The 25335-nt window shown below is 56.0% G+C and overlaps 1 protein-coding gene across 2 annotated transcripts; it reads left to right on the forward strand.

Annotated features, from left to right (window-relative positions):
- Nucleotides 1-1190: 1190 nt before the first annotated feature.
- Gnai2 (G protein subunit alpha i2) lies at nt 1191-20175 on the forward strand. 2 transcript variants are annotated; one of them, XM_042665877.1, is made up of 9 exons: nt 1191-1476; nt 13709-13751; nt 14012-14153; nt 14340-14500; nt 17373-17501; nt 17772-17901; nt 17984-18137; nt 18898-19111; nt 19721-20175. In XM_042665877.1, the coding sequence occupies exons 1-8, from the start codon at nt 1359-1361 to the stop codon at nt 19086-19088; spliced, it is 1068 nt and encodes a 355-aa protein (XP_042521811.1). In that variant the 5' UTR covers nt 1191-1358; the 3' UTR covers nt 19089-19111; nt 19721-20175. The 2 variants fall into 2 exon arrangements, with proteins under 2 accessions (XP_042521811.1, XP_042521812.1); XM_042665878.1 differs by having other exon boundaries at nt 1221-1476; nt 18898-19112; nt 20009-20175.
- The last annotated feature ends 5160 nt before the right edge of the window (nt 20176-25335 follow it).

Raw genomic sequence — 25335 nt, forward strand, 5'->3', positions numbered from 1 at the left:
TGGAACTTGAGAACACCTCCAAAGGTGAACAAGGCCCTAGAAGGGACAAGTCTGAAGATCATGGGTGGGGGTGTTGTTTCCAGAAGCCCAGTGGTAACTCCTCTTCTCCCTTCCTCCTTACCCTGTCTCTCCTTTTAGCCCTCTCCCTCCAGGGTCCTGATTATCTATTCGCAGACTAGAATCCAGGCTGACTGCCTGTAAGAGAATACCGTCCAAAATCCTTACCATTTTTAGATGACTAGAGAAGACACCTATGTAAGTGAGACAGTTAGGTAAAAGTGTACAGGTGGCTTGTGTGTGTATGTGTGTGTGTGTGTGTGCATGCAATCTACTATTTGTGTGTGTACCCGTATTGGGGCTTGAACTTGAATGCTGTCTTCTTAGCTTTTTTGCTTTGTTGTTGTTGTTGTGAAGGCTAGTGCTCTACCTCTTGAGCCACAGCTCCACTTTCAGCTTTTTTTTGGGGGGGGGAGGTTAATTGGAGATAACAGTCTCACAGACTTTCCCTGCCTGGCTTTAACCCCAAATCCTCAGCTCTCAGCTTGAGGAGCTAGGATTACAGGTGCAAGCCACCACCAGCGGGGCCTGGTGACCTGCTGCACCCCGAGAGAAAGGAGGGGGAAGATGGCCTTCAAGAAGGCCGGTGGTTCAAATCCAGTCGGTTTCCCCCAAACAACTTCGTGGGGATCCGTTTCACTTCATAGCAAGTTGATGAAGACACGCCTCCCCCCCCCCCCCCCCCAAACCTTACCCGCCAAACTCGCAGAAACTCCGAGCGGACTGCTGGGGGTGGGGCGAGAGCATCCCCGAACCACCGCGCCAGACCCGGGAGCTTCAGCACTTCAAAGCCGAAGCTCCAGGCAATTTAGCACCCCACGGAAGCCGGGCTCCGCCCGCAGCCCCCCCCCCCCCCCCCCCCGCAGAGCCCCATCCCGTACGCGGGGTCGCCGGCTCCGGCCCCGGGACTCGGCTCTGCCCCGCCTCGCCAGCCCGCGCCCAGGAGTCTGGGCCGAGCTTCACTGCTCCCTGTCGCTCCGTCCTCTTAGCCAATCAGCGGCTCTGAGTATCTTCAGGCCACGCCCCCCCAGTGAGCCCCCCGGCCCAGTCCCGAGCCTCAGTTCCCCTCAAGCTCCGCCTCCGACCCCGCCCCGCGGTCGGTGCGCGGCGGCCGGGAAGGCGCCTCCCGCAGTCTCTCGGAACTGCCGGACCCGAGAGCTCAGCCCGGTTGCCGGAGGGCCAGCGGGGAAGGAGCGGAGTGGGTCGGGCGGGGCCGAGCCGGTCGGGCGGGGGGGGCCCGTGGGCCGTGCGTGGGGGGCGGCCGGGCCGGGCCAGGCCAAGGGCCGGCGGACGGCGGCAGGATGGGCTGCACCGTGAGCGCCGAGGACAAGGCGGCGGCCGAGCGCTCCAAGATGATCGACAAGAACCTGCGGGAGGACGGCGAGAAGGCGGCCCGGGAGGTGAAGTTGTTACTGTTAGGTGAGGCCGCGCCCCGTTTCCGGGGACACCCCACCCCATCCCCGAGAGGCTTTCGGCCACACAGGACTTGGGTCTTCAAAACTCTTAGGCCTAGTTGGTTGTGATCACCCCCCCACACACACACCCTCAATCTCCCTTACCTGGGACTTGAACACCCCACGCCCAGGACCAGTTTGGCCGGGACTCCAAATGAGAATGGGAAATGCATCAATTGGTGTTTAGATCTCCGAACCTAAATCCAGACTCCAGATCTTTAACTCATCCTACCTCCCAAACCCTCAAAGCTTAGGCAGTAAGTAGTGCCCTCACACCAGCTACCCTTGTTTGACCAGCCGTCCTTCCTAACCAGCTCCCCAGAACCTGCCTGCCACCCTTTCCTGCACTTTACCCAGTTCCGTAGTAACCCCCTACCCTCAAAGCTCCACCTGTTCCCCTATTCCTATTGGGCGTAAACATCTATCCTCCTGGGGTCTCTTCCAGACCCCTCCTCACTCTCTCCTTTCCCCTTCTGTGCCCAATCCTTTACTCTGGGAACTATATCCTCTACCTGGGCCCTCTGACCTCTCATATGGGCAACTGACCGCTCTTGAGCCCTCTCCAGCTGGAATCCCTTCAGCACTTCTCTCTTCCTGGTCACCAGATCCCTTTTCAGCAGACACAAAACGTTCTGATCCTTCTCCTCTACACCCATCTTCTCCCACAGTTTGGTACTTCCCCAGATTCTGCACCCCCCTGCACCAGGTTGGTTGTGCTAGGAGAAGGTGAACCATGGGCTGGAAAGCCACCCAGACTAGTTGAGGCAGATTCTCCAAGGGTTTGGACTAATTTCACTGGTCACACTGGGAGGACTGGGGGGGGGGGGGGGAAGGGGCTCAAGTTCTCTGGGAAGTTCCACTCCTTGAAAATGTGTTTCCCAGTCTGGGCAGGTTGGGGGGGGGGAGTCTGGGAAGTAGGAAGGAATGTGGAGTTTGGGGTTCTAATCAATTTCCAAGGCCAGAAGATGGTCGCTATTGGAGGGGTGGGGGGAAAGTGGAAGTGGAGACACAAGCAGACATATTGCTGTCCCTGCAGCCGTTGGGCGGGCAGGCCTTAGGAGACGTGTTGAGCAGGGTGGCTTTCCATAGCCAAGGTCTGAAAGGCCTGGGATGGAGCCTGGAAACGTCTGTGGGTGGGCCTGGTTGGGATCTTGGAGGAGCCCTGTGGAAAGGGGGAGAGGAGGGGGTATTAAGCTGAATGTGAGGGGGGGGTGAGCTGGGGGTTGACCACTGTGTGTTAGAGCATCCAAGCTGGCCTTGTGCAAAGTCGATGGGCCTGGTGTGGCTGTATTCAATCCATCCATCCATCCATCCCTTCCGCCAAGAGCTGTGGAAGGCCGAGTTTGGGGAGGGGGTGTCTTCGGGTTGGGGGGGGGTGGGGAAGATGGTAGGGAGGTCCTAGCCAGCAACGCAGTAGCAGTGTTGTAGGCTGGATAGTTTGTGTGTGGGGGTGTGGCCCCCTCAGCCCCAGAGCTGCATTCAGTCCTCCAGGCTGGGAGAAGGGGGTGGGGGGGGGGGCTTTTATGCTGGGCCTGCAGCGGAGGAACAGCTTGTCTGGCCCCTTCTGGGGCCCATCTGTTGACTGTCCCAGAGGGTTGGGCCTGGGGGGGGGGGGGGCACAGCCCCGGGAGGAGGTTTCAAAATGGCATCCGCGCTACTGCAGCCGCGGGGAGGAAGAGAAGGGGCGGGAAGGGGCGGCGGCCCAGCCTCCCTGGGCTGCTCTGCGTTGGGCGCTTGCCTCTTCCTGTCTCTGCTGCAGGCAGTGAGTGGGTGTCGACGCGGCGGAATGCCCGTCGCTGCTGGGCCTGGGGAGGGCACTTCCGGGATCGCTGCCACCCAGTGCCCAGCCTGGACGCCACTCTTGCCAGCCCCTGCCCAGGCTGGTCGCAGTTCTAGGAGGAGGTAGGGAACTGGACCAGCAAGCCGTGGGACACAAGTACTTCTAACCTACACCCAAAACAGAGCTACCCCCCCCCCTATTCACACTCCCCCCATCTCCACAGGCTTGCTTGCTGCTAGGAGCCTTGCTCAATCTTGGGGTGGCCAGGCCAGGTGATCGGGATCTGGCTCAGCATTTTCTAGGCCTAAGGAGCCTGTCCGAGCAGTCCTGACTCGGTGGGCTTTGCTTCTTCCTCTGTGAAACAGACTTCCTGGGTTGGGCCAGAGGAGTACCCAGGGTTAAGAATGGGGCAAACAGGAACTTCATAGCGGTTCTCTTTGGGGGTGTTTTTTTGGGGGGAGGTGGTAGGGAATTAGACCCTAAGGAGGTGTGCTGCAAGGGACTATACATTCTTAAGTTCTGCCTGAAATGGATGGTCCAGTCTGCAGGGACCAGTCTGTCCTGGTTGCCCAGGAAGGTTGCCTCTCCAGCTTGAGCCATCCCTTCCTCATCCAGGAATGAGGTGGCGATGGAAGGCCAGCTGTGGCAGGTTCAGAATTCTCACATAGCGGGAGACTCTGTCCAAGCAACGGGACTCTGGCTGGGCAGGTGCCAACCTTCCCTCCCAGCCAGAACCACGCCTGCTGCCCTGCCCGCACACCGGCTCCCTCCCCTCGCCAGCAGGCACAGTTGCTGTCACCAGGGCAGAGGCAGATGTGGTACAGCCTGGCAGCTTGATGACTAGAGCAGAGGAGGTGATAACCTGTCTCAATCCTGGGGTATACCTCACCCTTCCATAGGTGAGCCTAACTGACCATGGAGGCCCAGTTGGAATTAGAAGGCCCTGGTAGACAACCTCACAGAGAAAAGAAAAATTACTTCATGGCTCTGTGAAGGTGGTAGAGTTATGGGTACATCAGTTCTGTCGTCGCCCTGGGAGTTTACATCTCTCTCTCTCTTTTTTTGTTGCTAGTCCCGAGGCTTGAACTCAGGGCCTGGGCATTGTCCCTGAGCTTCTTTTGCTCAAAGATAGCAAAGATAGCATTCTGCCACTTGAGCCACAGCTCCACTTCTGGCTTTTATTGAGGAATCGAACCCAGGGCTTCATGCATGTTAGGCAAGCACTCTACCACTAAGCCACATTCCCAGTCCATGCATCTTTTCTTTCATTGTTCTTTAATATTCAGCTTGGGGATCTCCTAACATTCTTCCTTGAGTTCCAACTAGCCTATCCTCTGGTTGCCAGTACTACTGATCTACCCCCCCTCCCCTCCAACTTCAGATCATTGGCCTGGCCTTTCTCCCCAGAGAGTTGTGTGTCTCTTTCATTTCTGAGCCAGCACAGAGCCTGGCCTCTGTTGGGTGCTTTTCCTCTGCTTGGTGAATGAAGGACATATCTATCAAATTTCTTACATAGAGATCATTAAGCCACAGTTCAGCAGATGGCAGGAGCTCAGTGTTAGGGACAAGGACCAGTACTAGAGGGACCCAGAGAGAAAAGTTCTTCAGGTTGGACACCTGAGAGGCAACACTTCTTACCCATTGCATACAGAATTCTTGCTGCAGCCTGGCACAACAGTGTGGGTGGGAACCATGAAATTATTGAACATACTCATGAGCAGGACATAGCCTCCAGGGAGAGATAATGTAATTTGGGGACTATTACTGCAGAGAGATGGGAGGTCTAGCCTGGAATCCTGGTTGGCTGGGCACTGGGGGGGATTCTAGTTAGAGCTATGAAGGGAGGTTTCTGTGTGTGTGTGTGTGTGTGTGTGTGTGTGTGTGTGTGTGTGTGTGTGTGTGTGTGTGTGTGTGTGTGTGTGTAATTCTGCAGGGCCAAGACTGAGCACTGAGGCAAAAGAACTTACTCAGCAAATACAGGAGATCTGTACACCCCAATCCTAAGACCCCCCCCCCCCAGTAGATGTTTCCTGGCTTCAGGAAGGAGGTCCACCCTTCCTTGTACCTTGGGGTTCCACAGATCTAAGTTAGAAGCCTCTTTGGAGTCCTTTCTCTCCCCATTTTCGGGGTCTGAGGTACCAGTCTGTCACAACAGGTTTGTAATGGTGGCAGTAATGGTGAGTAAACTTTCTGCTGACTTCTTGCAGGACTGAGGGTGTGGTGGGATGGGGGTCTCCCCATCCTACAGAGTGTCTGGCTGCATTCAGTAACCCCCTCTCTTACCCTTGGGCAGCTACAGCCAGGGAGGACTGAGGTGTACCGAGCTGGTGCAAGGTGGGGTGACAGACTCCAAGGCAGGCCTCAATCCCCCCCTACCCCCCCCCCCCACCTCAGCCCTCTCTTCCCTGCTGGAGCTCATTAACACTTGAATGGGGGGCAGGGTGGCTGGGGCCTCCGAGGCTCTTCCCACCCCTCCCCCAATCTGGGCGAGGCTTTGTTTGTCGGAGTGGTCTGGGGTAAAGCTCCCATGCTAGAGAGAATGGGTGGGGGAACCCCTCTGTCTTGTCTCTGCCCAGTCCTGGCAGGCTCAGCCTCTAACCCACCACCATTCGAGGGCTGGCATAGCAGACATGAGAAGAGGTACCTTGGGTGAGGATGGGAGTGAGACTTGAGACTAGGTTTCTTCAAGGGATACTCCTGGCCTAGGGGAACACTCAGCTGGGAGTCCCTGGTGGGAGTGGGGAACTCCGGAAGGAGGGAATGAGCCGCTGCTAAGGGACTGGAGTTCGAAGTCAAGCCAGCTCAGGGGCACAGGCCCAGGGGGGCTGGACCCCATCAGGAACCCCTTTGGGCACGGTTGTGTTGGCAGTGGGCTGGCCCGAGTGGCAGGATGAACATTTATTGGCCCACTAAGTGTCAGGTTCCATCCTATCCCAGTGAAATCCTTAGCCATGGTGGCATTTGGCTGTCACTTGCCCTCCTTGATCTAATCTTAGACCCTGTGTGTGTGTGTGTGTGCGTGCGCGCGCGCGTGCCCGTGCCCCCAGGATTGGGGCTTGAACTCAGGGCCTAAGTGTACTGTCACTATATCATTGAGCCACACTTCCAAGCTTTACTTGGTGGTTAATTGGGAGAGCAGAGTCTCACGGACTTTTCTGCCTGGATTCAAACACTGATCTTCAGATCTCAGCTTCCTGAGTAACTAGGGTTATAGCCACCATACTTTGGGCCTGGGCGCTGTCCCTCAGCTCTTCAGCTCAAGGTGAGCGTTCTACCACTTGAGCCACAGCACCACTTCTGACTTTTTCTGCTTCTGTGGTGCTGAGGAATCGAACCCAGGGCCTCATGCATGCAAGGCAAGCACTCTGCCACTGAGCCCCTCTCAGACTTGTTTCCAAAAGAGCCAGTTCACCTATCTAGAAATGGATAGTGGAGGAATCTTTGTCTACCCAAGCTCTTAGCCCATGAGGGACTCTTCCTCCTAACTCCCAGCAGCCACCCTTCCAATAGAAGATAAGCCTCCCCTTGGTGCTAGAGGCTGGGGTGGTGGTCTGGTCAGGCCCAGTCCTGATAGTTTATTTCACCTTGTGCTGAACCTTCCTACCTAAGAGACACAAGTAGAGGGGGATTCTAGGGCCAGGCTACAGCAGATAGGCGCTGCCTAAGAATTCTGAATTCTGTGCCCTCGGGAAGGCAGTAGAGATTCGATCCTGCGTTGTTGGGTAGTTACCTGGTGTTGGCTGGCTGCAGCTGTCTCTGCTACAGGTGCAGGGCGGAGCCCGCCCTGCCCAGGCCCCACCCAGCCCCTCTAGCCTGGAGCTCTTGTTGTCACTAAACCTCAACCCCACCCTTAACCCTGCTGCTGTCACTTCTCGGTGGTGAGAGAGGAATGATCTTCCTGGAATAAGCCTATATTGCCAGGCTGGTAGCCTTCTAAGTTGGCTTCCAAGGGCAAGAAAGGAGGGCCAAGCTCGTTTGAGGAAAGGCCTTCAAGGTGGGATCTTAGGAGGCTGGTTGGAGAGAGGGGTGGCCTTGTGGCTTGGAGGGGACCCCAGGCCTGCTACCATCTCACAAGTGTGCAGAAAGGATGGTAGCAGCGCACCTACTATGTGCAGGCTGGGAGTGAAGGCCAGAAATCTGCAGAGCAGGGCCTCTCAGGGAAGTGGTGTCCACATCAGAGGAAAAGGAGGAAGCAGCTGGGGAGGAGGAGCCCAAAAGAGGAAGAGGCCAGAGGGCTGCTGCGTGTGTGTTCGTGTGGAGGTGTGAACCACCCTGCTCGCCCAGGACTTTGCCTACCAGGAGTCCGAGGAGGCCTATACCTACCTGCCCATGCTCCTCCCTGTGGACCACTCTACTGGCCATCACTGTTCTGGAGACAATCCAAAGGAACTCTGTCCTCTTGTCCCAGCAACTGCTGGGCCTGTGCGCCAGAGAAAGTGGCGCTTCTGAGGATTCCAGACCCCTCCTTTGGCCACAGGAAGTGGTGGCTGGGAGAGGGACGCCCGTGGGAGGGCTAGCAGGAAGGCAGAAGGCTGCTCTTAGATTCCCGAGCGGCCATTGCCCTCCGAAGCCGGAAGGCTAGCCACAGGCCGGGATGAATGCCTGGAAATGGAGCAGAAGCCTCAGGATTAGCTCACTCTGGGTTTCCCCTACTCTATAACCATCTTGGACCTGTGGTGCCTTCGCTGGGCCTCAGTTTCCCTTTGGGGGATAACAGCAGCTACTTCGGATTGAGCCTTGTCTGGGGCTCTTTTTATTCCTCTGTACTGAGGTGTGTACAGAGTCTGGAAGTGAGCCACACTTCCAAATCCCATAGTTTACCAATAAATGGAGATGGCTAGGACATAACTGGGTACCTGCTCCAACCACCATAACCCCTGGGGAACCTGTACCCAGTGCTCAGGGATTAGTCACTCAAGATGATGGGCAAATGGTATTGGCTGTGGCAAATGGGGTAGGTGCATATGTACTCTGTATGCTAGGATCCTTGAATCAGAGCAGTTGACTTAAACTCTTCTTGCTCTGTAGGGTGGCACCCGGACTGTGTGAAATTGTGTGTGTGTGTGCGTACGCACGTGCACCAGTCTTGGAGCATGAATTCAGGGCACCATCCTTGACCTTTTGTGCGCAAGGCTAGCGCAGTACTACTTGAGTCACAGCTCCACTTCTGGCTTTTTTTGGTGGGTAACTAAAGACTCTCATGCAACTTTCCTGCCTGGGCTGGCTTTGAACCATGGTCCTCAGAATCTCAGCCTGAGTAGCTAGGATCACAGGCATAACCACTGGCACCCGGCTTACATGAAATCTTGGTTGCTCAAAACCAGAAATCTGCCAGCTAGCTGTGACCTTATCTGCTTGGAGCTGCCCAGTTTTTACTTCCCTCCACCCAGCCCATACCCTTCTCAGTAATGCTCATCCATTTCAGTGTCATTCTCTTACTCCTACCACAACCTCACTCTCCTCAGACTGTGCCTTAAGACAGCTGAGAGGCAGCCCACTTGGTGGAGGCCCAGGACGGGGAGTTTGGCCAGGTGAGAGGAGGAGGAAGATGTTCCTGAAGGATTCTAGCCCTGGGCAATCGCTCAGTGGTGGCACCAATATGGTTCTGTGGTCATGGCGTGGGCTGGTGACAGCTTGATCTGGTTCCTCATTGTTCTCGGCTTCTAAATCTGAGTCTTATGACTGATAGGGGGTTTGCCCTCATCCTTGGAGGGTTCTAGAAGTTCTCTGTGTTCTCAGGCTGGACCCTCTGGAGGTAAGGTTCAGAAATGTCTTAAGTAGAAGCACCCAAGCCTCTGGGCCATGGGGCCAGACAGAAAACAGAGAGGGCAACTGTCTTTGCGGTCATCCCAGAAAGTCCAATCCCCCTCCTCCCTTCCCTCCCCTCCCCCTCACTGTATGACCTCGGGCTGTCCTCTTCCCTGTCTGTGCCTAGTGCTAGGACCTTTGATGTCATGGTTCTTAATCTTTATCTTGTGTCCTGTGGATGACATGTTTAGCTGCTGGCCTCTATTGGACCCCAAGGCACTTTGGGGTGAGTGTGAAAGAGCCGAGGAAAACTGCTGCTCAGGACAGTCCTGTGGGGTTGGCATTTCACAGGTGGGGATACTGAGGCCCAGGGTCCCCGCATCTCACCCCAGGTCCACTGAAATGAGTCAGAAGCAGCAGCCATTGAGATATCTTGAGAACAGCTCAAGGATTCCTTAAATGGAGATGTCTCTAGGGCTGGTGGCACATGCCTGTAATCCTAGCTACTCAGGAAGCTGAGCTCTGAGGATCACAGTTCAAAGCTTGCCAGGAAGGGTAGCCATTGAGGCTCGCATCTCCAGTTAATCACCAGGAAAGCCAAAAGTGGAGATGTAGCTAGCCTTGAGCAGAAAAGCCTAAGGGACAGCTCCTAGGCCCTGAGTTCAAGCCCCAGTCCCAGCGTGCGCATGCTCACACACACAATCTCTAGGAAGAGATGTGCCCAAAATGGCCTGGCTTCTTGAGTATGATCTGGGCTTTATCACATCTGGGTCCTACAGAGGGTAAAACTTGCTAGTCCAAGGGGCTAAGGATGAATGAGACTCTAGCCAGCCTTCCTTTCCCCTCTGTACAATGCGCAGGGCTTGTAGAAGGAGACTGCCTACCCCTGGCTAGCATCTGTGTGTCTGAACAGAGACAGGGTCTTGCTTTGCTTGTTGGTGCTTCCTTATAGACATGAGGAGCCCGGCAGCTGCCGGCAGAGGTAGCATCAGGAACCAAAAAGGGGGCACAGGTTTTGCTGGGACTTCTAATGAAAAGCCAGGCTATGGGCATGTGGGGGGAAATGTTGCAGGATCCAGCTGCCCGGAGCTGCAGACCCGTGGGGACCCCCCTTGGAGGGAGTGAAGGGGGGCCACAAAAGAACAGCACCTGGAGGAAGGAAGAAAGGCCAGGGGCGGGGCTTCGAGGGCCTTTGTCTAGCTGGGCCTCCCCCCCCCCACCTCCCTCCCATTCCCATTGTTCCTGTGTGTTGGGGGACTCTGCTGCTGCCTGTGGGGGCTTCCCTGGGAGGAGGTGGTGGGTGAGGGTCCAGGCACCTCCTCCAGCTACCCCCCACCCCAGCTGCTTTTCTCAAACAAACAAACAAACAAAACAACCCGCACACTCCCTAGCCCCCACCTTCCTCCTCTTGTGTCTGGCTGCGGAGCTCCCCCTAGCGGTGGTTGAGGCCTAGAACCCTGGGGCTTGGGGCAGGAACCCAGGGCTGGGCTGGAGATGTGGCATTTTCCTAGGGTGATAGTAAGAGGCTGGTGTCTAGGACCCACCCTCCTCTCTCCTCCCCCCCCCCCCCCCACAAGCCCCATTCTGCTTGCGGCAGTGCAGGCACGCCTGGTGTTGTGGATTGGAGCTGGGCTCCTGCCCAAGTCTACCCTGTGGTCCCAGCCACTGCTGCTTATGAAAAGCTCTGCCTTCAGGCTGCCACATCAGCTGGCGGCTCTCTCCTTAGCTCATGTGTTCTAAGGTAGCCCACCGACCAGGGAGCTGCCTCCCCGTCCAGGAAGGCCTCTCCTCAGCCTGCCTAGCTTTCTAATCAGACGGCTAGGGTAAGTGGTGAAGCATCTAGACAAAGACACCTCAGTGTGTCCAAGTGCCCAGTGCATCGAAGAGACAGGACACACTGAGAACACAAAGCCACCAAACACAGTGTGGGTTTGACTCTTGTCCCAGGTTATCCTAAGTCTCAGCGGGGACCGCCCCCCCCCCCCCACTTGCTCTGAACTAGCCTGTTTGCCAACTGTTAATTGGTCTTCGCTCTTCATCCAAAAGCTGCTCTCCTTCAAATGAGATGGTCTTTGTGGGGGCCTAAGAGATTTGGGGGGTAATCTGTATTCTTCCAAAGGGTACAGAAATGGGGCTAGCTTTTATCTGAACACTGTGTGTGTCAGGCACAGGGAGAAGAGCCTGCGAGAAAGACACAATGGGTTGTTTCATAGATGAGATCAGAGAAAGAGATCGCAGTTTAAAGACTGCTTGGCAGGAAAGTTTGTGCGACTCTAACCTCCAATTAACTACCAAAACAGTGCCCAGGCCCTGAGTTCAAGCCTCAGTACACACACACACACACACACGCACGCGTGCGCGCACATCTGTGACCTCGTCTGTAGTAAGTAAGGCCCTGCCGGCCTCGCCAGGCAGGTACTGCCGTACAATCTCCCTTTCCCAGTCCCTTTCCTCCTCTGTAGGGGCTTAGCACCCTGGAGTCCAAGCAGATGTTTTTACTTCAGGCAACCACTGTGATTACTGCTCACCTATTGTGGGCCCAGCAGCTGCCCCAACCAGGCAGAGGCTACAGAAATACCTTCCTTGTTGAGAAGAGCTGCGGCCCAGTGGGAAAGGCAAGGGACCCTAGAGAACTTCTGCAGGCCCTGTAATCTCACCCAGCTGGGGAATGGAGCCTCCATGGGCGGGCAGGGAGGGGCTGAGCGCCTTCGCTCAGAACCTCTGCGAGCAATCGGGAGTCATGTGGGGAAGCCCTTTCCTGGGCTGAGGGGACTGAGTGCCCGCAATCTCTAAGAGGGGGGGCACACTTGAGGTCAGATGCCCATTTATCTGATTAGAGGGGATACCTCATCTCCCACCTCGGAGCTCCCAGAGCACAGGGCCTGTGGGCAGCCTGAGCCAGGGTCTTGGCCTCACCCTTTCCAATTGGATGTCCTGTGGTGGCCCCACCCACTCACTGGCCCCACCCTTCTCTGACTGTGTCTCCAGGTCCCCCTGCTTCCTGCCTGTGGGCCAGCACCACGCCCTTGTCCCGCCTCTCACTACTTCCCTCTTGAGTCAGTGCTTCTAGAAGGACAAAGGGGACCACCCTGAATCCAGGGATTGAGGCTGTTTTGTCCACCTGCCCAAAGGCGTTCTGTTGACATTGACCCTGGTGGAAGGCTGTCCTTGGAGCTCAGAATTTTAGAGGCCTTTGGAAGGGAAACTGAGGCTTGAGACCCACACCGAAGTAGGCCCTGAGCTGGCTGAGGCAGGGAGCCTGTATTCTTTTTTGGTCAGTCGTGGGGCTTGAACTCTGGGCGCTGTCTCTGCACTCTTCAGCTCAAGGCTAGCATGCTAGCACTCTACCACTCAAGCCACAGCGCCACTTCCAGTTTTCTAGTTGTTTATTGGAGATAAGAGTCTCATGGACTTTTCCTGACTGGGCTGGCTTTGAACCATGATCCTCAGATCTCCGCCTCCTGATTAGCTAGGATGACAGGCGTGGGCCACTGGCGCCTGGCTAGGGAGCCTGTATTCTTGGTCCCAGTCCAGGTGCCGTACCTTCTTGCTGTCTGCCAACTCTAGGAAAAGCAGATGCAAGCTAGGAAAAGCAGATGCAAAGCAAGTTCGAATTGCATCCTGTCACGAGGCTGGGTTACAAGTGACCCACACCCATCCACTCGACCCACAGTGGCCAGGTGGAAAAACTGACACCTGGTTCTTCTTCTGCTCTACGAGCTGCATCTTTTCCTCCTGTTTTGTGAGAGCAAGTGGAAAGGTGAGCCAAGGGGCCACTGCAACAGTTTTGAGGCACGGAGGACATGGGCTTCTGTGGTTGGGCAGTACCTCTAGGCTTTCTAGGCCCTTACCAAATGTCAGGCTGTGGGGTGTGAGCAATTCTGGAGCCTCAGCCATCTTCAGCCCAGTAGTGGGAAGATATTACCATCTGAACACAACCGATGCTTAGGTGAGAATGCTAGGTCTGGTACCTCTAGAGCCCAAAGTTGAAGCCATGAGAATTGTTACCCCGCCGCCACTTCCCCAGGCTGCCCAAAGTCTTCATGTTTGCGCTATCTCTTACCCCTACTATCATTTTTTATTTTATTTTTTTATGGTTCTGGGGATTGAACTCGGGGCTATTTCTTTGGTCTTGAGATTGGGTCTCATACTAACTTTGCCTGGCTGGCCTCAAACTCTCAATCCTCCTCCTCCTGCCTCCTGAGTAGCTGGAATTTGTTATTTTAAACCCCAGCCAGGTGCCAGTGGCTCACACCTGTAATCCTGGCTACTCACGAGGCTGAGATCTGAGGATTGAAGTTCAAAGCCAGTCCAGGCAGGAAAGCTGGAATTAACCAGCAAAAAAGCTGGAAGTGGAGCTGTGGCTCAAGTGCTAGAGTGCCAGCCTTAACCAGAGAAGTTCAAGGACAGTACCCAGGCCCAGAGGTCTATCCCCGGGCCTGGCACCAAGAAAAAAAGTGTGGGTTAGTTGTGGTATGTTTCCTTGATCAGCGTGGCCCTGCTGACTATTTCTGGTAGCTCCACTGCACACACCAGCCCAGGGACACCACCATCTCGTAGTGCCCTGAGAGCTGGTAGCAGATCTCTTGAGATCTAGCACCTGAGCTACTGATGGCTTACCTATAGTACCTGCTGGGCCTATCCCTGACCCCTGTGCCCTTTCTTCCAGGTGCTGGGGAGTCTGGGAAGAGCACCATTGTCAAGCAGATGAAGTAAGTGCTGCACTTTGGCAACCCCAAACTTAAGATTCTGCACTTTTGATCTTCGGGCCGGTACTGCATTCCAGCAGAGGCCCAGCCTGGCTTCACCAGGCTTAGGCTTCCTCCTAGCCACTCATCTGGCCATAGGTCCCAGGGGGTTGGGGATGGGTATCTCCCTCTGAAGTAGGTCCCCCTGCAGCTCCAGGAAAGCTATGAGGGCTTCCTAGACACCCCCCCCCCCATTCCCCAACTCCTTTACCCCTGGTTGCCAGGATCATCCACGAGGATGGCTACTCAGAGGAGGAATGCCGTCAGTACCGGGCAGTTGTCTACAGCAACACCATCCAGTCCATCATGGCCATTGTCAAGGCCATGGGTAACCTGCAGATTGACTTTGCTGACCCCCACCGTGCGGTATGTGAACCACCCCCCACACCCCCTGCCCCCGTCCTATCTCCTAAAAGGGTACAGGGCAAATGTTCTGGGAAACTTGAGAATGCCCCAACCGGAGCCCCCCTACCCCAGAGGATCCCCTGAGTCTGTCGGGAGGGGTGGCAGTGCACAGCTTCAACTGATTCACCACCCCCCACCACTGCCCAGGATGATGCCAGGCAGCTGTTTGCGTTGTCTTGTGCTGCTGAAGAGCAGGGAATGCTTCCTGAGGATCTGTCTGGTGTCATCCGAAGGCTCTGGGCCGACCACGGTGTGCAGGCCTGCTTTGGCCGCTCTCGGGAGTACCAGCTCAATGACTCGGCCGCTTAGTGAGTACCCAGGGAAGTGGAGGCGCTGGGCAGGGGAACTGGGGTACTAAGGGCTTGAGTACCCCCAGTTGGATGAGTACCCACCGGGGCTTTGGTGGTTGGTGGAGAGGGGTAAGCTGGGTTGGCATGGTGCTAAAAAGCCAGGAGGAGCCCAGCGCTGGGGCTCAAGCTTGTAATGAATCCTAGCTACTCAGGAGGCTGAGATCTGAAGATTGCAGGTCAAAAGCCAGCCCGGGGATGGAAAGTTTGTCTGTGAAGCTCTTATCTATCTCCAATTAACCTACCAAAAAAGCCGGGCGCTGGTGGCTCACGCCTGTAATCCTAGCTACTCAGGAGGCTGAGATCTGAGGATCGCAGTTCAAAGCCAGCCCGGGCAGGAGAGACCGTGAGACTCCTATCTCCAATAAACCACCAGAAAACCAGAAGTGGCGCTGTAGCTCAAGTGGTAGAGCGCTCGCCTTGAGCTGAAGAGCTGAGGGACAGCGCCCAGGCCCAGAGTTCAAGTCCCACGACCGACAAAAAAAAATAAAAAATAAATAAAATAACCTACCAAAAAATCTAAAATGGAGCTGTGGCTGAAGTAGTAGAGCACTAACCTTGAGCACAAAAGCTCAGTGCCCCTGAGTTCAAGCCCCATGACTGGCAAGTTAAAAAGCCAGGAGGATGACAGTCATCCTGGCTTCTTCTAGGCTTTATCTGTCACTTTATCTGTTTTCACACAATGGTCCTTAAGAACGTTTGCTACCACTGTGTATCAGGCCCTGTGCAAGGCTTCAAGGACAGACTGATAAATAGAACCGACAAGTCGCTGAGCAGGGACTGCAGGGGTTGGCGTATTCCTCCCTCTGGGGGAGGCCCAGAGGCTCTGAACGGGAGCTAGTCAGGGGAAGCCTGGGAAAGGAATGTAAGCAAGGACAGGGCAGGTACAAACCCTAGGGCTGTACTTGAGAGCACAGGGATTTAGGCTGGCTGCCAAGGGGCCTACGAAGGGGAAGAAGTTGTTGTGGAGATGGCAGATGTGTGTAGAGGCTGGAGCCTGGACCTCACCCTTTTTAGTCCCAGGTGGAGACTAGGAATCATGGCAAGGGATGGGAGATGGGGAAGGGGAAATCCCAGGAGTCCTAAATGTATTACAGCCCTGGACTCTTTGGGCCCAGTCCTTCGCTGCCATGTATCCATCCAGTGGGGACAGAATAGACAGGTCCTAGGAGACATTGTCGGTCATGGGGCCTGAACTCTGGGCCTGGGCGCTGTCCCTCAGCTCTTCAGCTCAAGGCTAGCACTCTACCACTTGAGCCACAGCACCACTTCCAGCTTTTTCTGCTTATGTGGTGCTGAGGAATGGAACCCAGGGCCTCATGCGTGCAAGGCAAGCTCTCTACCACTGAGCCACCTTCCCAGCCCCCAGTCCTGTTCTTTTAGATGGGTTTATGCCTTGGCAAAACCACCAGAGATGAGGTGTGAATTGGAGCCCCAGAAGGAATAGGGACACACTAACCCTCTTTCCAGGGGTTCTCCAAAGACTGCAGGAAGTCCCAAGGACAATATCATTACTCTTGATGGAGGGAAAGGTTGGCACAGAACCCACCATGAAGCCTCCAGGTTAGGGACTGCCGGTAGGGGGCAGGGCATAGCATGCAGGTCACAGGCAGTGCGTCATGGTCCCCCATGGCCCTTCCTGTTTTTCTGTTCTGTCCCTGTGTCTCTGAGATCATTTCCCCCTGGCCTGGATTAGTCTAGCCACGGGCCCTAGCAGCCCTGCTACAGGAGCAAGGCACCAGTAGAGGGTTTAGACTCAGTGCTGTAAGGATATCAAGGCAGGCAGCTAGCTGGGTTGGTCCCTGGGCCCTAGAGGGGTAGACTTCATACTAATTAAGGAAGCTGGTAATGAGGAGCCCCTGGGATCTCTACTGAATAGGTGCCCCCAAGGAACACAAATTTTATTGGGTGCTGGGCAGAAAGCCCACAGGCCTAGCAGGTTCCAACATGTCTAGCTCCCTGTTGAGGGCTGCTCTGTGGCAGGTACCATAATTGCCCTATTAGCATCCTTGAACCTCTCCCTGAAGGACTAATTTGCCCCCTCCCACTCCCTTCACCTGTAGCTCCAACACCCTGGATCCTGTCCCAAAGCAGGCCTAACTCAGACTCAGTACTGGGGCCCCAGGGCCACATTCAATTCCAGTCCCATCCCACTGTGGGAAACAGGGCTCTGAGCCCAGGTTTCATCAGCTCAGCAGTGAATGTGAAGTAGACAAGGATTAAAGAAGAGCAAGCTGGGGGCTGGGAAGGTGGCTCAGTGGTAGAGCGCTTGCCTTGCATGCATGAGGCCCTGGGTTCGATTCCTCAGCACCACATAAGCAGAAAAAGCTGGAAGTGGCGCTGTGGCTCAAGTGGCAGAGCACTAGCCTTGAGCTGAAGAGCTGAGGGACAGTGCTCAAGCCCAGAGTTCAGGCCCCATGAACGACAAAAAAAAAAAAAAAGTAGAAGAGCAAGCTGGGCATCAATGGCTCACACCTGTACTCCTAGCTGCTCAGGAAGCTGAGATCTGAGGATCACAGTTCAAAGCCAACCCAGGCAGGAATGTCCATGAGACACCCTTATCTCCAATTACCTACCAAAAAAGCCAGAAATGATGCTGTGGCTCAAAGTGGTAGAGCATTAGACTTGAGCACAGAAGCTCAGGGACAGCACCCAGGTCTTGAGTTCAAGCCCCAGGACGGGCGCAAGGAAAAATAAAGAAGGGAGAGTTTTGCCTGAGAAGTACAGGGGGTAGGGGGGGAGATACATCTTCCTGCTGGCCCAAGAAACAAGGAATAAGGTTCCTTGTATTCTCCCTAACCCTCCCTCCATTTCCTCCTCTCCCCTCCCCCAGCTACCTGAATGACCTGGAACGCATCGCACAGAGTGACTACATCCCCACACAACAGGATGTGCTGCGGACCCGCGTGAAGACCACAGGCATTGTGGAAACACATTTCACCTTCAAGGACCTCCACTTCAAGTGAGCAGGCCTGTAGTGCGGGCGGGGGCAAGCTTATCAGGGGACTAGTAGCAATCTCAGCCTCACTCTCAAGTTCTTCAAGGCTGTGTTTGGGGAAAATAGGTCCCTCACCATCCAGTATAATAGGGTCACCACCTGCCAGCTGTTCAGAGTGAGTGACTCCTACTGGTCAGTCATCTGTCTTCTTCCTGCCAGCCTGTGAAGCAGAGAGAGAAGTCTTCCCTAGAGCTCCCTTCCTTGGAGCTAAGGCGCCCGCCCCTGTGTCCACAGGATGTTTGATGTAGGTGGTCAGAGGTCTGAGCGGAAGAAGTGGATCCACTGCTTTGAAGGTGTCACAGCCATCATCTTCTGCGTAGCCTTGAGCGCCTATGACCTCGTGCTGGCCGAGGATGAGGAGATGGTGAGCAGCTGGGAAAACACTGGAGGTGGGGGCGAGGACGCCCACATGGTGGCCGTCACCGACCTCACTGTCCCGCTCCCAGAACCGCATGCATGAGAGCATGAAGCTGTTTGACAGCATCTGCAACAACAAGTGGTTCACGGACACGTCCATCATCCTGTTCCTCAATAAGAAGGATCTGTTTGAGGAGAAGATCACACACAGCCCGTTGACCATCTGCTTCCCGGAGTATACAGGTGAGAGAGCCTGTAGGGAACCACCTAGTAGAGACCAGGCGGTCCGTGGGCGCCCCCTCTGGACAAAAGGGAAACTACAGGGGTGGCTTAGTGATAAGAGTGCTTGCCTAGCATTCATGAAGCCCTGAGTTTGATTCTTCAGTACCACATAAATAGAAAAAACCGAAGTGCTGTGGCTCAAGTAGTAGAGTGCTATCCTTGAGCCAAAACAGCTCAGGGACAGTGCCCAGGCCCTGAGTTCAAGCCCCAGGACTGGCAAAAAAAAAAAGGTCTCATATTTTCCTGCCTGGGCTGACAGCTTCAAACCATGATCCTCAGATCTCAGCCTGAGTAGCTAGGAATTACAGGTGTGAGCCACCGACACCTGGCTCCTGTTTTTTTCTTTTTTGTCCCATTTGTGGACATTGAACTCAGGGCCTGGGCACTGTCCCTGAGCTCTTTTCTCAGGCCTAGCACTCTACTACTTTAAACTACAGCGCTTCTGGTTTTCTGGTTAATTGGAGATGAGTCTCATGGACTTCCCTGCCTGGGTTGGCTTCGAACTATGATCCTCAGATCTCAGCCTCTTGAGTAGCTAAGATTACAGGTGTGAGCCATTGGTGCCCGGCCATACTATGTTCTTACTCAAAATAGTACCTTGGATGTCATTCTTCACACGCTCAGGCATGCACATGCACTTACATGATGATGCTGTACATTGAGGGAAGGGCTTCCTGCCACACACACTCAGGACCTGTGCTCACCAGTGTGTCTCTCTCAGGGGCCAACAAATACGACGAGGCAGCCAGCTACATCCAGAGCAAGTTTGAGGACCTGAATAAGCGCAAAGATACCAAGGAAATCTACACGCACTTCACGTGCGCCACCGACACCAAGAACGTGCAGTTTGTGTTTGATGCTGTCACTGATGTCATCATCAAGAACAACCTGAAGGACTGCGGCCTCTTCTGAGGGGTAGCAGGCCTGGCAGGATGGTAAGCCCGGGGTTGGCAGGGGGGGGGGGGGAATGGGTAAGGCAAGGAACTGGGCAGAACAAAAATGGAGCCCTTGAGCCCAGAGAGGGGATGGGAGGTGGAAGTCTGGGGGTGGGAGGATGGGTACTCAGAGACCAGAGGACAAGGGAGGGAGCAAAGTGTTGATTCAGGTCAGCTGATTGGGGTAGAGGGCACTGAGGAGATGGCACAGGGTGGCCTGGCCCAGTGATCCAGACAGAAGAGTCTGGCTTTCTCCTACACAGATCTAGAAAATTCCTTCCTTCCTACCATGTTATTGACCTAGCTTAACAAAGCTGTGCGATAGGACCCCAGTTAACTGCTGGGCACTGTGACTAGTCTGCAATGGCCCTCTGTCCCTCAGACCCATCAAGAGGGTCCCCAGCCCAGGCTGTGGCCCTGGTGAAGTAGAATGACTCTGCCATTGTCACCAATCACACACACACACACACACACACTAACCCAGCAAACCAGCTTCTGTGTGCCTGATAATGAGCAAGTAAGAGAAATGACTTGGTCCAGGCAGATGCTAGGAATAGCCCTACACTAGATGCCTCCTGACCCATGCCATAATTGTCACCCCACCTCCAGGGCCACCGCTGACTCTGCTCCCCCTGTCCCCCTGAGGAAGATGGGGGCAAGAAGATCACATTCCCCTGCCTGTGCCCTGGCCGCTTCTTCCCCTCTTTCCTCTCTCTCTGTTCTCAGCTCCTTTGTCCCCCCTCCCTTAGCTTCAGACGTGAGGGAGGGGCTGCCATAGGCCTCCCTGTTTGAAGCCCATTCTTATCTGTGGTGTTGGGGAGTGGCCATGGTACCCCTTTTTCCTGGGCATCTGTTCTGGTTTTCTGACCATTGTTTTTATTCGGTGGGGGTGGGGGTGGGGGAGCACATGCAGAGTCTCCCAAGGCCCATATCTGGAGGGACACCCACTTCTCCAGCCTGGACCCCTGGCTTTGCCCAACACCAGCCCTGACTCAGCCCAAGTCCAAATGTTTACAGGGAGCCTCCTGCCCGTCCCATCCCCTACCGCTCGGAGGCCCCAAAGGAAAACAAAGCACAAGAAGCGTAAGACACCACCGTTCCTGGAGACCACACAGTCCACTTGCTCATTCATTCTCGTAGCTTTTTAAAAAAAAAAAAAAAAAACACAAAAACAAAATGGAAAAAAAAAAGAAAAAAGAAAAAAAAAAGAAAGTAAAAGAGGGGAAAAAAAAAGCAAACTGCAAACCTAGAAAACTTTTTAGAGAAAAACCTATTTAAAACTATCAGATCCTTACCAGCACCCACCCCAAAGCCCCTTCCAGTGATTCCGTGCCTTGAGTGTGTCTGCGTGTTTACACCCATCCTTCCGCTGGCCGTCCCTCCTACGCGGGTGGCCCCCTGCCCTGCCCTCCACGGATTTGGGTTCCAAGGGCTGTTCCAGACAACTGCCAATGTCACTGAGGCCCCTGCCCTGTGGCCCTGGGCCCAGGCTCCATTAACCTAAATGTAGCTCCTTAGCGCTAACCTAGGAACCACCGCTGCCTGCAGAGGGGCTAGGCCCCTCAAGCCCTCGTCCCAGGCCCGGGTCCTTCAGCATTGAACACTTCCTTGCTTTTTTTCACGTTTTATGGAATTGTTCACATGGTTTGAAATAATAAAATGTAGAAAGAAAAAAAGAAACTGTTGGGTATTCAATCCCAAGGGCCAGTACTAAAGCTGAGTTCTACAGAGTGGTAGTAGTAGGCTAGACTTCAGCCCCCTACCTTCTTTTCGCTGTTTAATTGGAGATTAGCCACAGACTTCTTGCCTGGGCTGGATTGGAACCAAAAGTCTCAGATCACAGCATCTTCTGAGTAATAGGATTACAGACATTTGCTACCAGTCCTTTTTTTTTTTTTGTCAGTTGTGGGCCTGGGCACTGTCCCTGAGCTCTTGAGCTCAAGGCGAGTGCTCTACCACTTGAGTACCAAGTGGTACTGGTTTTCTGGTGGTTTATTGGAGATAAAGAGTCTCACAGACTTTCCTGCCCTGGCTGGCTTTGAACCGTGATCCTCAGATCTCAGCCTCCTGAGGAGCTAGGATGACAGGTGTGAGCCACTGGCACCAGGCTCCTGGGCTGACTCTTAATGAGCTCTTCTCTGCATGCTGGGAATAAGGGGTGTCCAATCAGCCTCCAGTTGCCTAGATATGAAAGTCCAGACGTAGTGTGAGGTGCATCAGGCCCTGCCATCTTTTTTTTTTTGTCCTGGGGCCTGAACTAGACCTGGGCGCTGTCCCTCAGCTCTTCAGCTCAAGGCTAGCGCTCTACCATTTGAGCCACAGCGCCCCTTCTCTGGCTTTTTCTGCTTATGTGGTGCTGAGGAATCGAACCCAGGGCCTCAGGCATGCAAGGCAAGCGCTCTACCCCTGAGCCACCTTCCCAGCCCCTGCCAGCCTCGGAACCTGAGGGGTAGGGACAGGCAAGTACTGGGCTCATCCCAATGAGGGTGGATTGCTCTGAAAGCCCCTCAGATGCCTGAGCGCCGAGCGCCACGCTTGCACGAACGCCAGGGGGCGGCCGCAGACCGAGCCTTGGGGAGAACGCGCTGAGAAGCGGCCTCGGCCCCCGGCCCGCGCGGGGCCCCGACGCCTGCGCCGCCGGTCTCCGGCCGCCAGGGGGCGCGGCGGCGGCGCGCGCCCGGCCCCGCCCCCGCCGGGCACGGAGGCTGACGTCACCGCGCCCCGCCGAGGCCGCGGGGCACAAAGGCCGCTTTGTGAGGCCGGCGACACCTCCGCGCCCGCGGCCGGGACAAAGCGGCCGGGGCCGAGGGCGGCTCGGGGTCGGCGCCGCGCTGGCGAGGCGGGAGCCGGGCGGGCGGGGGGGGGGCACCCGGGGGCCTGGGCTCCGCCTCCACACACCTGTCGGGGCCGCGGGGGCCGCGTGCTGGCGGGAGATGAGAAGAGGCGGCCGCCGCGCGGGGCGCCCCGGCCCGCGCCCGCCCCGGACCCCCCCCCCGACCCCGGGCCTGCACCCCGCCCCGGACCCGAGCCCGCACCCGCCCCGGGCCCCCCCCCCCCCCGGCCCTGGGCTCGCACCCCGCCCCGGGCCCACCCCCCGGACCCCGGGCCCGCACCCTGCCCCGGACCCGGGCCCGCACCCCGCCCCGGGCCCCCCTCGGGCCCCCCCCCCGGCCCCGGGCTCGCACCCCGCCCCGGGCCCCCCCCCCCCCGGACCCCGGGCCCGCACCCCGCCCCGGGCCCCCCCCCCCCGGCCCTGGGCTTCCACCCCGCCCCGGGCCCCCCCCCCCGGCCCTGGGCCCTCACCCCGCCCCGGGCCCCCCCCCCCGGCCCTGGGCTCGCACCCCGCCCCGGGCCCCCCCCCCCGGCCCTGGGCCCGCACCCCGCCCCGGGCCCCCCCCCCCGGCCCTGGGCCCTCACCCCGCCCCCCGGTACCCCCTCCCGGGCCCCGGGCAGCCCCCCCCCCCCGCCCTGCACTCGCACCCCGCCCCGGGCATCCCATCCCCGGGCCCGGGGCTCGCACTCCCCTGGCCCCTCGGGCCCCCCGCCGGGCCCGGCACCCGGGCCATTCCCGCTCCCTTCGCCTCCCCTCCTCCAAGCGCCGGGCCTGGATCCCTGTCCTCTTCCTTCCTAGGCTTAGGCCTACACACACACGCACACACACCCCGAATCCTTGGCTGCACGATCAGGGTTGGAGCGGCTCCAGGACCGCCATGCCCGCCCGTCAGGAAGCAGCCACCGGAGATGGCTCCTTCTATCCCGAGGGGAGCCTTACACACAGAGAGGGCCATTGAGTGGCTGGGTATTGTCCGCCTGATCTCACACACACACCCCTGCCGCCTCCCTCCCTGGGTGGCATCCCCCCCCCTTCCTTGAACCCGGCTCCGGTGGGGTCTTGGCAATCAAGGGCTTCCCTGGGTGCACACAGAGCCGGGCCCCCCACCTGCCCTCGGCCCTCTCACCCCAGTTCTGACTTCAAGGGCATAAGGCACCATTGTCCCAGCATTGGCGGAGGCGGCTTCTCTCAATCTGCCTTGTCTTTTTGACTGTTGGGAAATTCCCAGCCATTCAGGGAGGAGGGGGCCACAGGCAAGACAGACCTTCCCAGGTGTCCTGAACCCTAACTGCAGGGACTCCATGAAATGGACACACACACAGCCTGGAGCTGTTCCTGACGGGAAATTCCCCTGTTCCCTGATCCCTGTGTGTCCCTTCCCCCAGCTCTCCCAGTATAAGGAAGGCCATCGGACAGCTGCAGCTCTGAGGCCCAGGACCCTTAACAGAATATGCAAAACCAACTACAGCACCGAGGCTCCCAGTGGTTCCAATGTGAGGAGGATTTGTCCCCCAGCTTTGCCACGAGGCTGATCCAACTCCAAGAGGGCCTGGCCCACTTGAAATAGTTGCTCTGGTGACTGATGTGGTGGCAGCCTTGGTATTTTTAACCTATCTGTGGGCCAGGGGAACAGCTGGGAAGAGAAAGAGAAATTCTAAGTGAGGCCTAAAGAGGAGAGAGCATTCAAAGACCCTGTGGGAAGCCAGGCACTGGTGGCTCATGCCTGTAATCCTTGGTTACTCGGGTGGCTGAGGTTGCAGTTTGAAGCCAGCCCAGGCAGGAAAGTCCATGAGACACTATCTCCAATCAATTACCAAAGAGCTGGAAATGGAGCTGTGGCTCAAGTGGTAGACAACTAGCCTTGAGAGAGAAAAAAAGAAAAAGCTCAGGAACAACTCTCAGGCCCTGAGTTCAAGCCCTAGTCCTCCACAAAAAAGAAAGAGACCCTGTGGGAAGGAGGCAGGCAGGAAGGCTCTCTTCTCTGCCCAGGCCAGCAGGTGGGCAGAGGACTAGATGCCAGGGACAAAATGGGGAATGGGTCTCCCAAGGCCAGAGCTGCAGGGACTGTCAAGTTTGGGAGTAACTTCTCAGTATGTTCCAAGGAAGCCTCATAGCTTCTGATGTCCAAAAACCCTCTCTCTCCCTCTTCCCCAGAGTTCCACAGAATCATTCCACACACACCCTCAGACAAAGAGAGCCAAGTTAGTGATAGGCTGAAGTATACCAGCTCTGACACCAGCAGCCTGCCCAGCCGGGTTTGCATGTCTCTGGAAGCTAAGGACTGCAGTGTGTTTTGGCTGAGTCTATCCTTGAACACTGACCCCAAAATATATGTCTACTGCCTAAAGGAAACCTTGGGCCCTCATCCCTATCCCTGCTGTGGGGATTTATATGCTCCCAAGCTGCTTTTTGGACTCTGAAAGAACCCAAAAAATGCAGTCCAGGTGTATGACGGCCCCTGCCACACTCTCAGGGTGATGGCTTCTAGCCAGCTAGAGCATGTGTGCAATCGCGTGACAACAAGCAGATACAAGCCTGCCAGCTGTGGTGATGCGCACAGGGCTCAATGGGGCAGGGGTCAAGGCCATAGGTCCCTTTCTTCTCCCTGCCTTGGTTTCTCCTCTTGGAGCCACAGCCCCTTAGGTGATCTTGGGAGAAAAATTATAATTTACCATTCCCTCCCATCAACTCAGTGTGTGTGTGTGTGTGTGTGTGTGTGTGTGTGTGTGTTTGCGCACATGCGTGCATGTGCACGCATGCGTGTGCATACACCAGTCCTGAGGCTTGAATTCAGGGTCTAGGCACTGTCCCTGAGCTTCTTTTGGTCAAGGCTAGCACTACTACTTGAGCCACAGCTCCACTTCCAGCTTTTTCTGTTTATGTAGTCTGAAGGCATCGAACCCAGGGCTTCATGCATGCTTGCTGAGCAAGCACTCTACCACTAAGCCACATTCCCAGCACCCCCCCCCCCCCATGTAGTTTACTGGAGTAATTTACTGAGTTACTTTCTGCAGCTGGCTTAAATCATAATCCTCAAGTCCCAGCCTCCTACATAGCTAGGATTACAGGTATGAGCTGCCAGCCCCTGACTATCAACGTTGCTTTCTGATCATACTGGGGATGGGAGGATTCAGTTCTGGGGATTCAAACAAGATGAAGGAGTCTTCAAGCCTCATTCTAAGGATCCTGATTAGAAGCCAGCCCAGGCAGGAAAAGTCCAGGAGAAATTAATCTTCAATGAATCACCAAAAAAAGCCAAAAGTGGAGCTGTGGCTCAAGTAGTAGAACATTATGGTCTTGAGCTAAAAAACTACAAGCAGCTCAGGCCCAGGCCCTGAGCTCAGGCCCCTGTACCAACAAACAAAAACAAAACAAAAAGGAAGAGGTGCGG

The sequence above is a fragment of the Dipodomys spectabilis genome, unplaced genomic scaffold, assembly GCF_019054845.1.
Source record: "Dipodomys spectabilis isolate Male_0828 unplaced genomic scaffold, ASM1905484v1 ptg000360l, whole genome shotgun sequence".
Lineage (NCBI taxonomy): Eukaryota > Metazoa > Chordata > Mammalia > Rodentia > Heteromyidae > Dipodomys > Dipodomys spectabilis.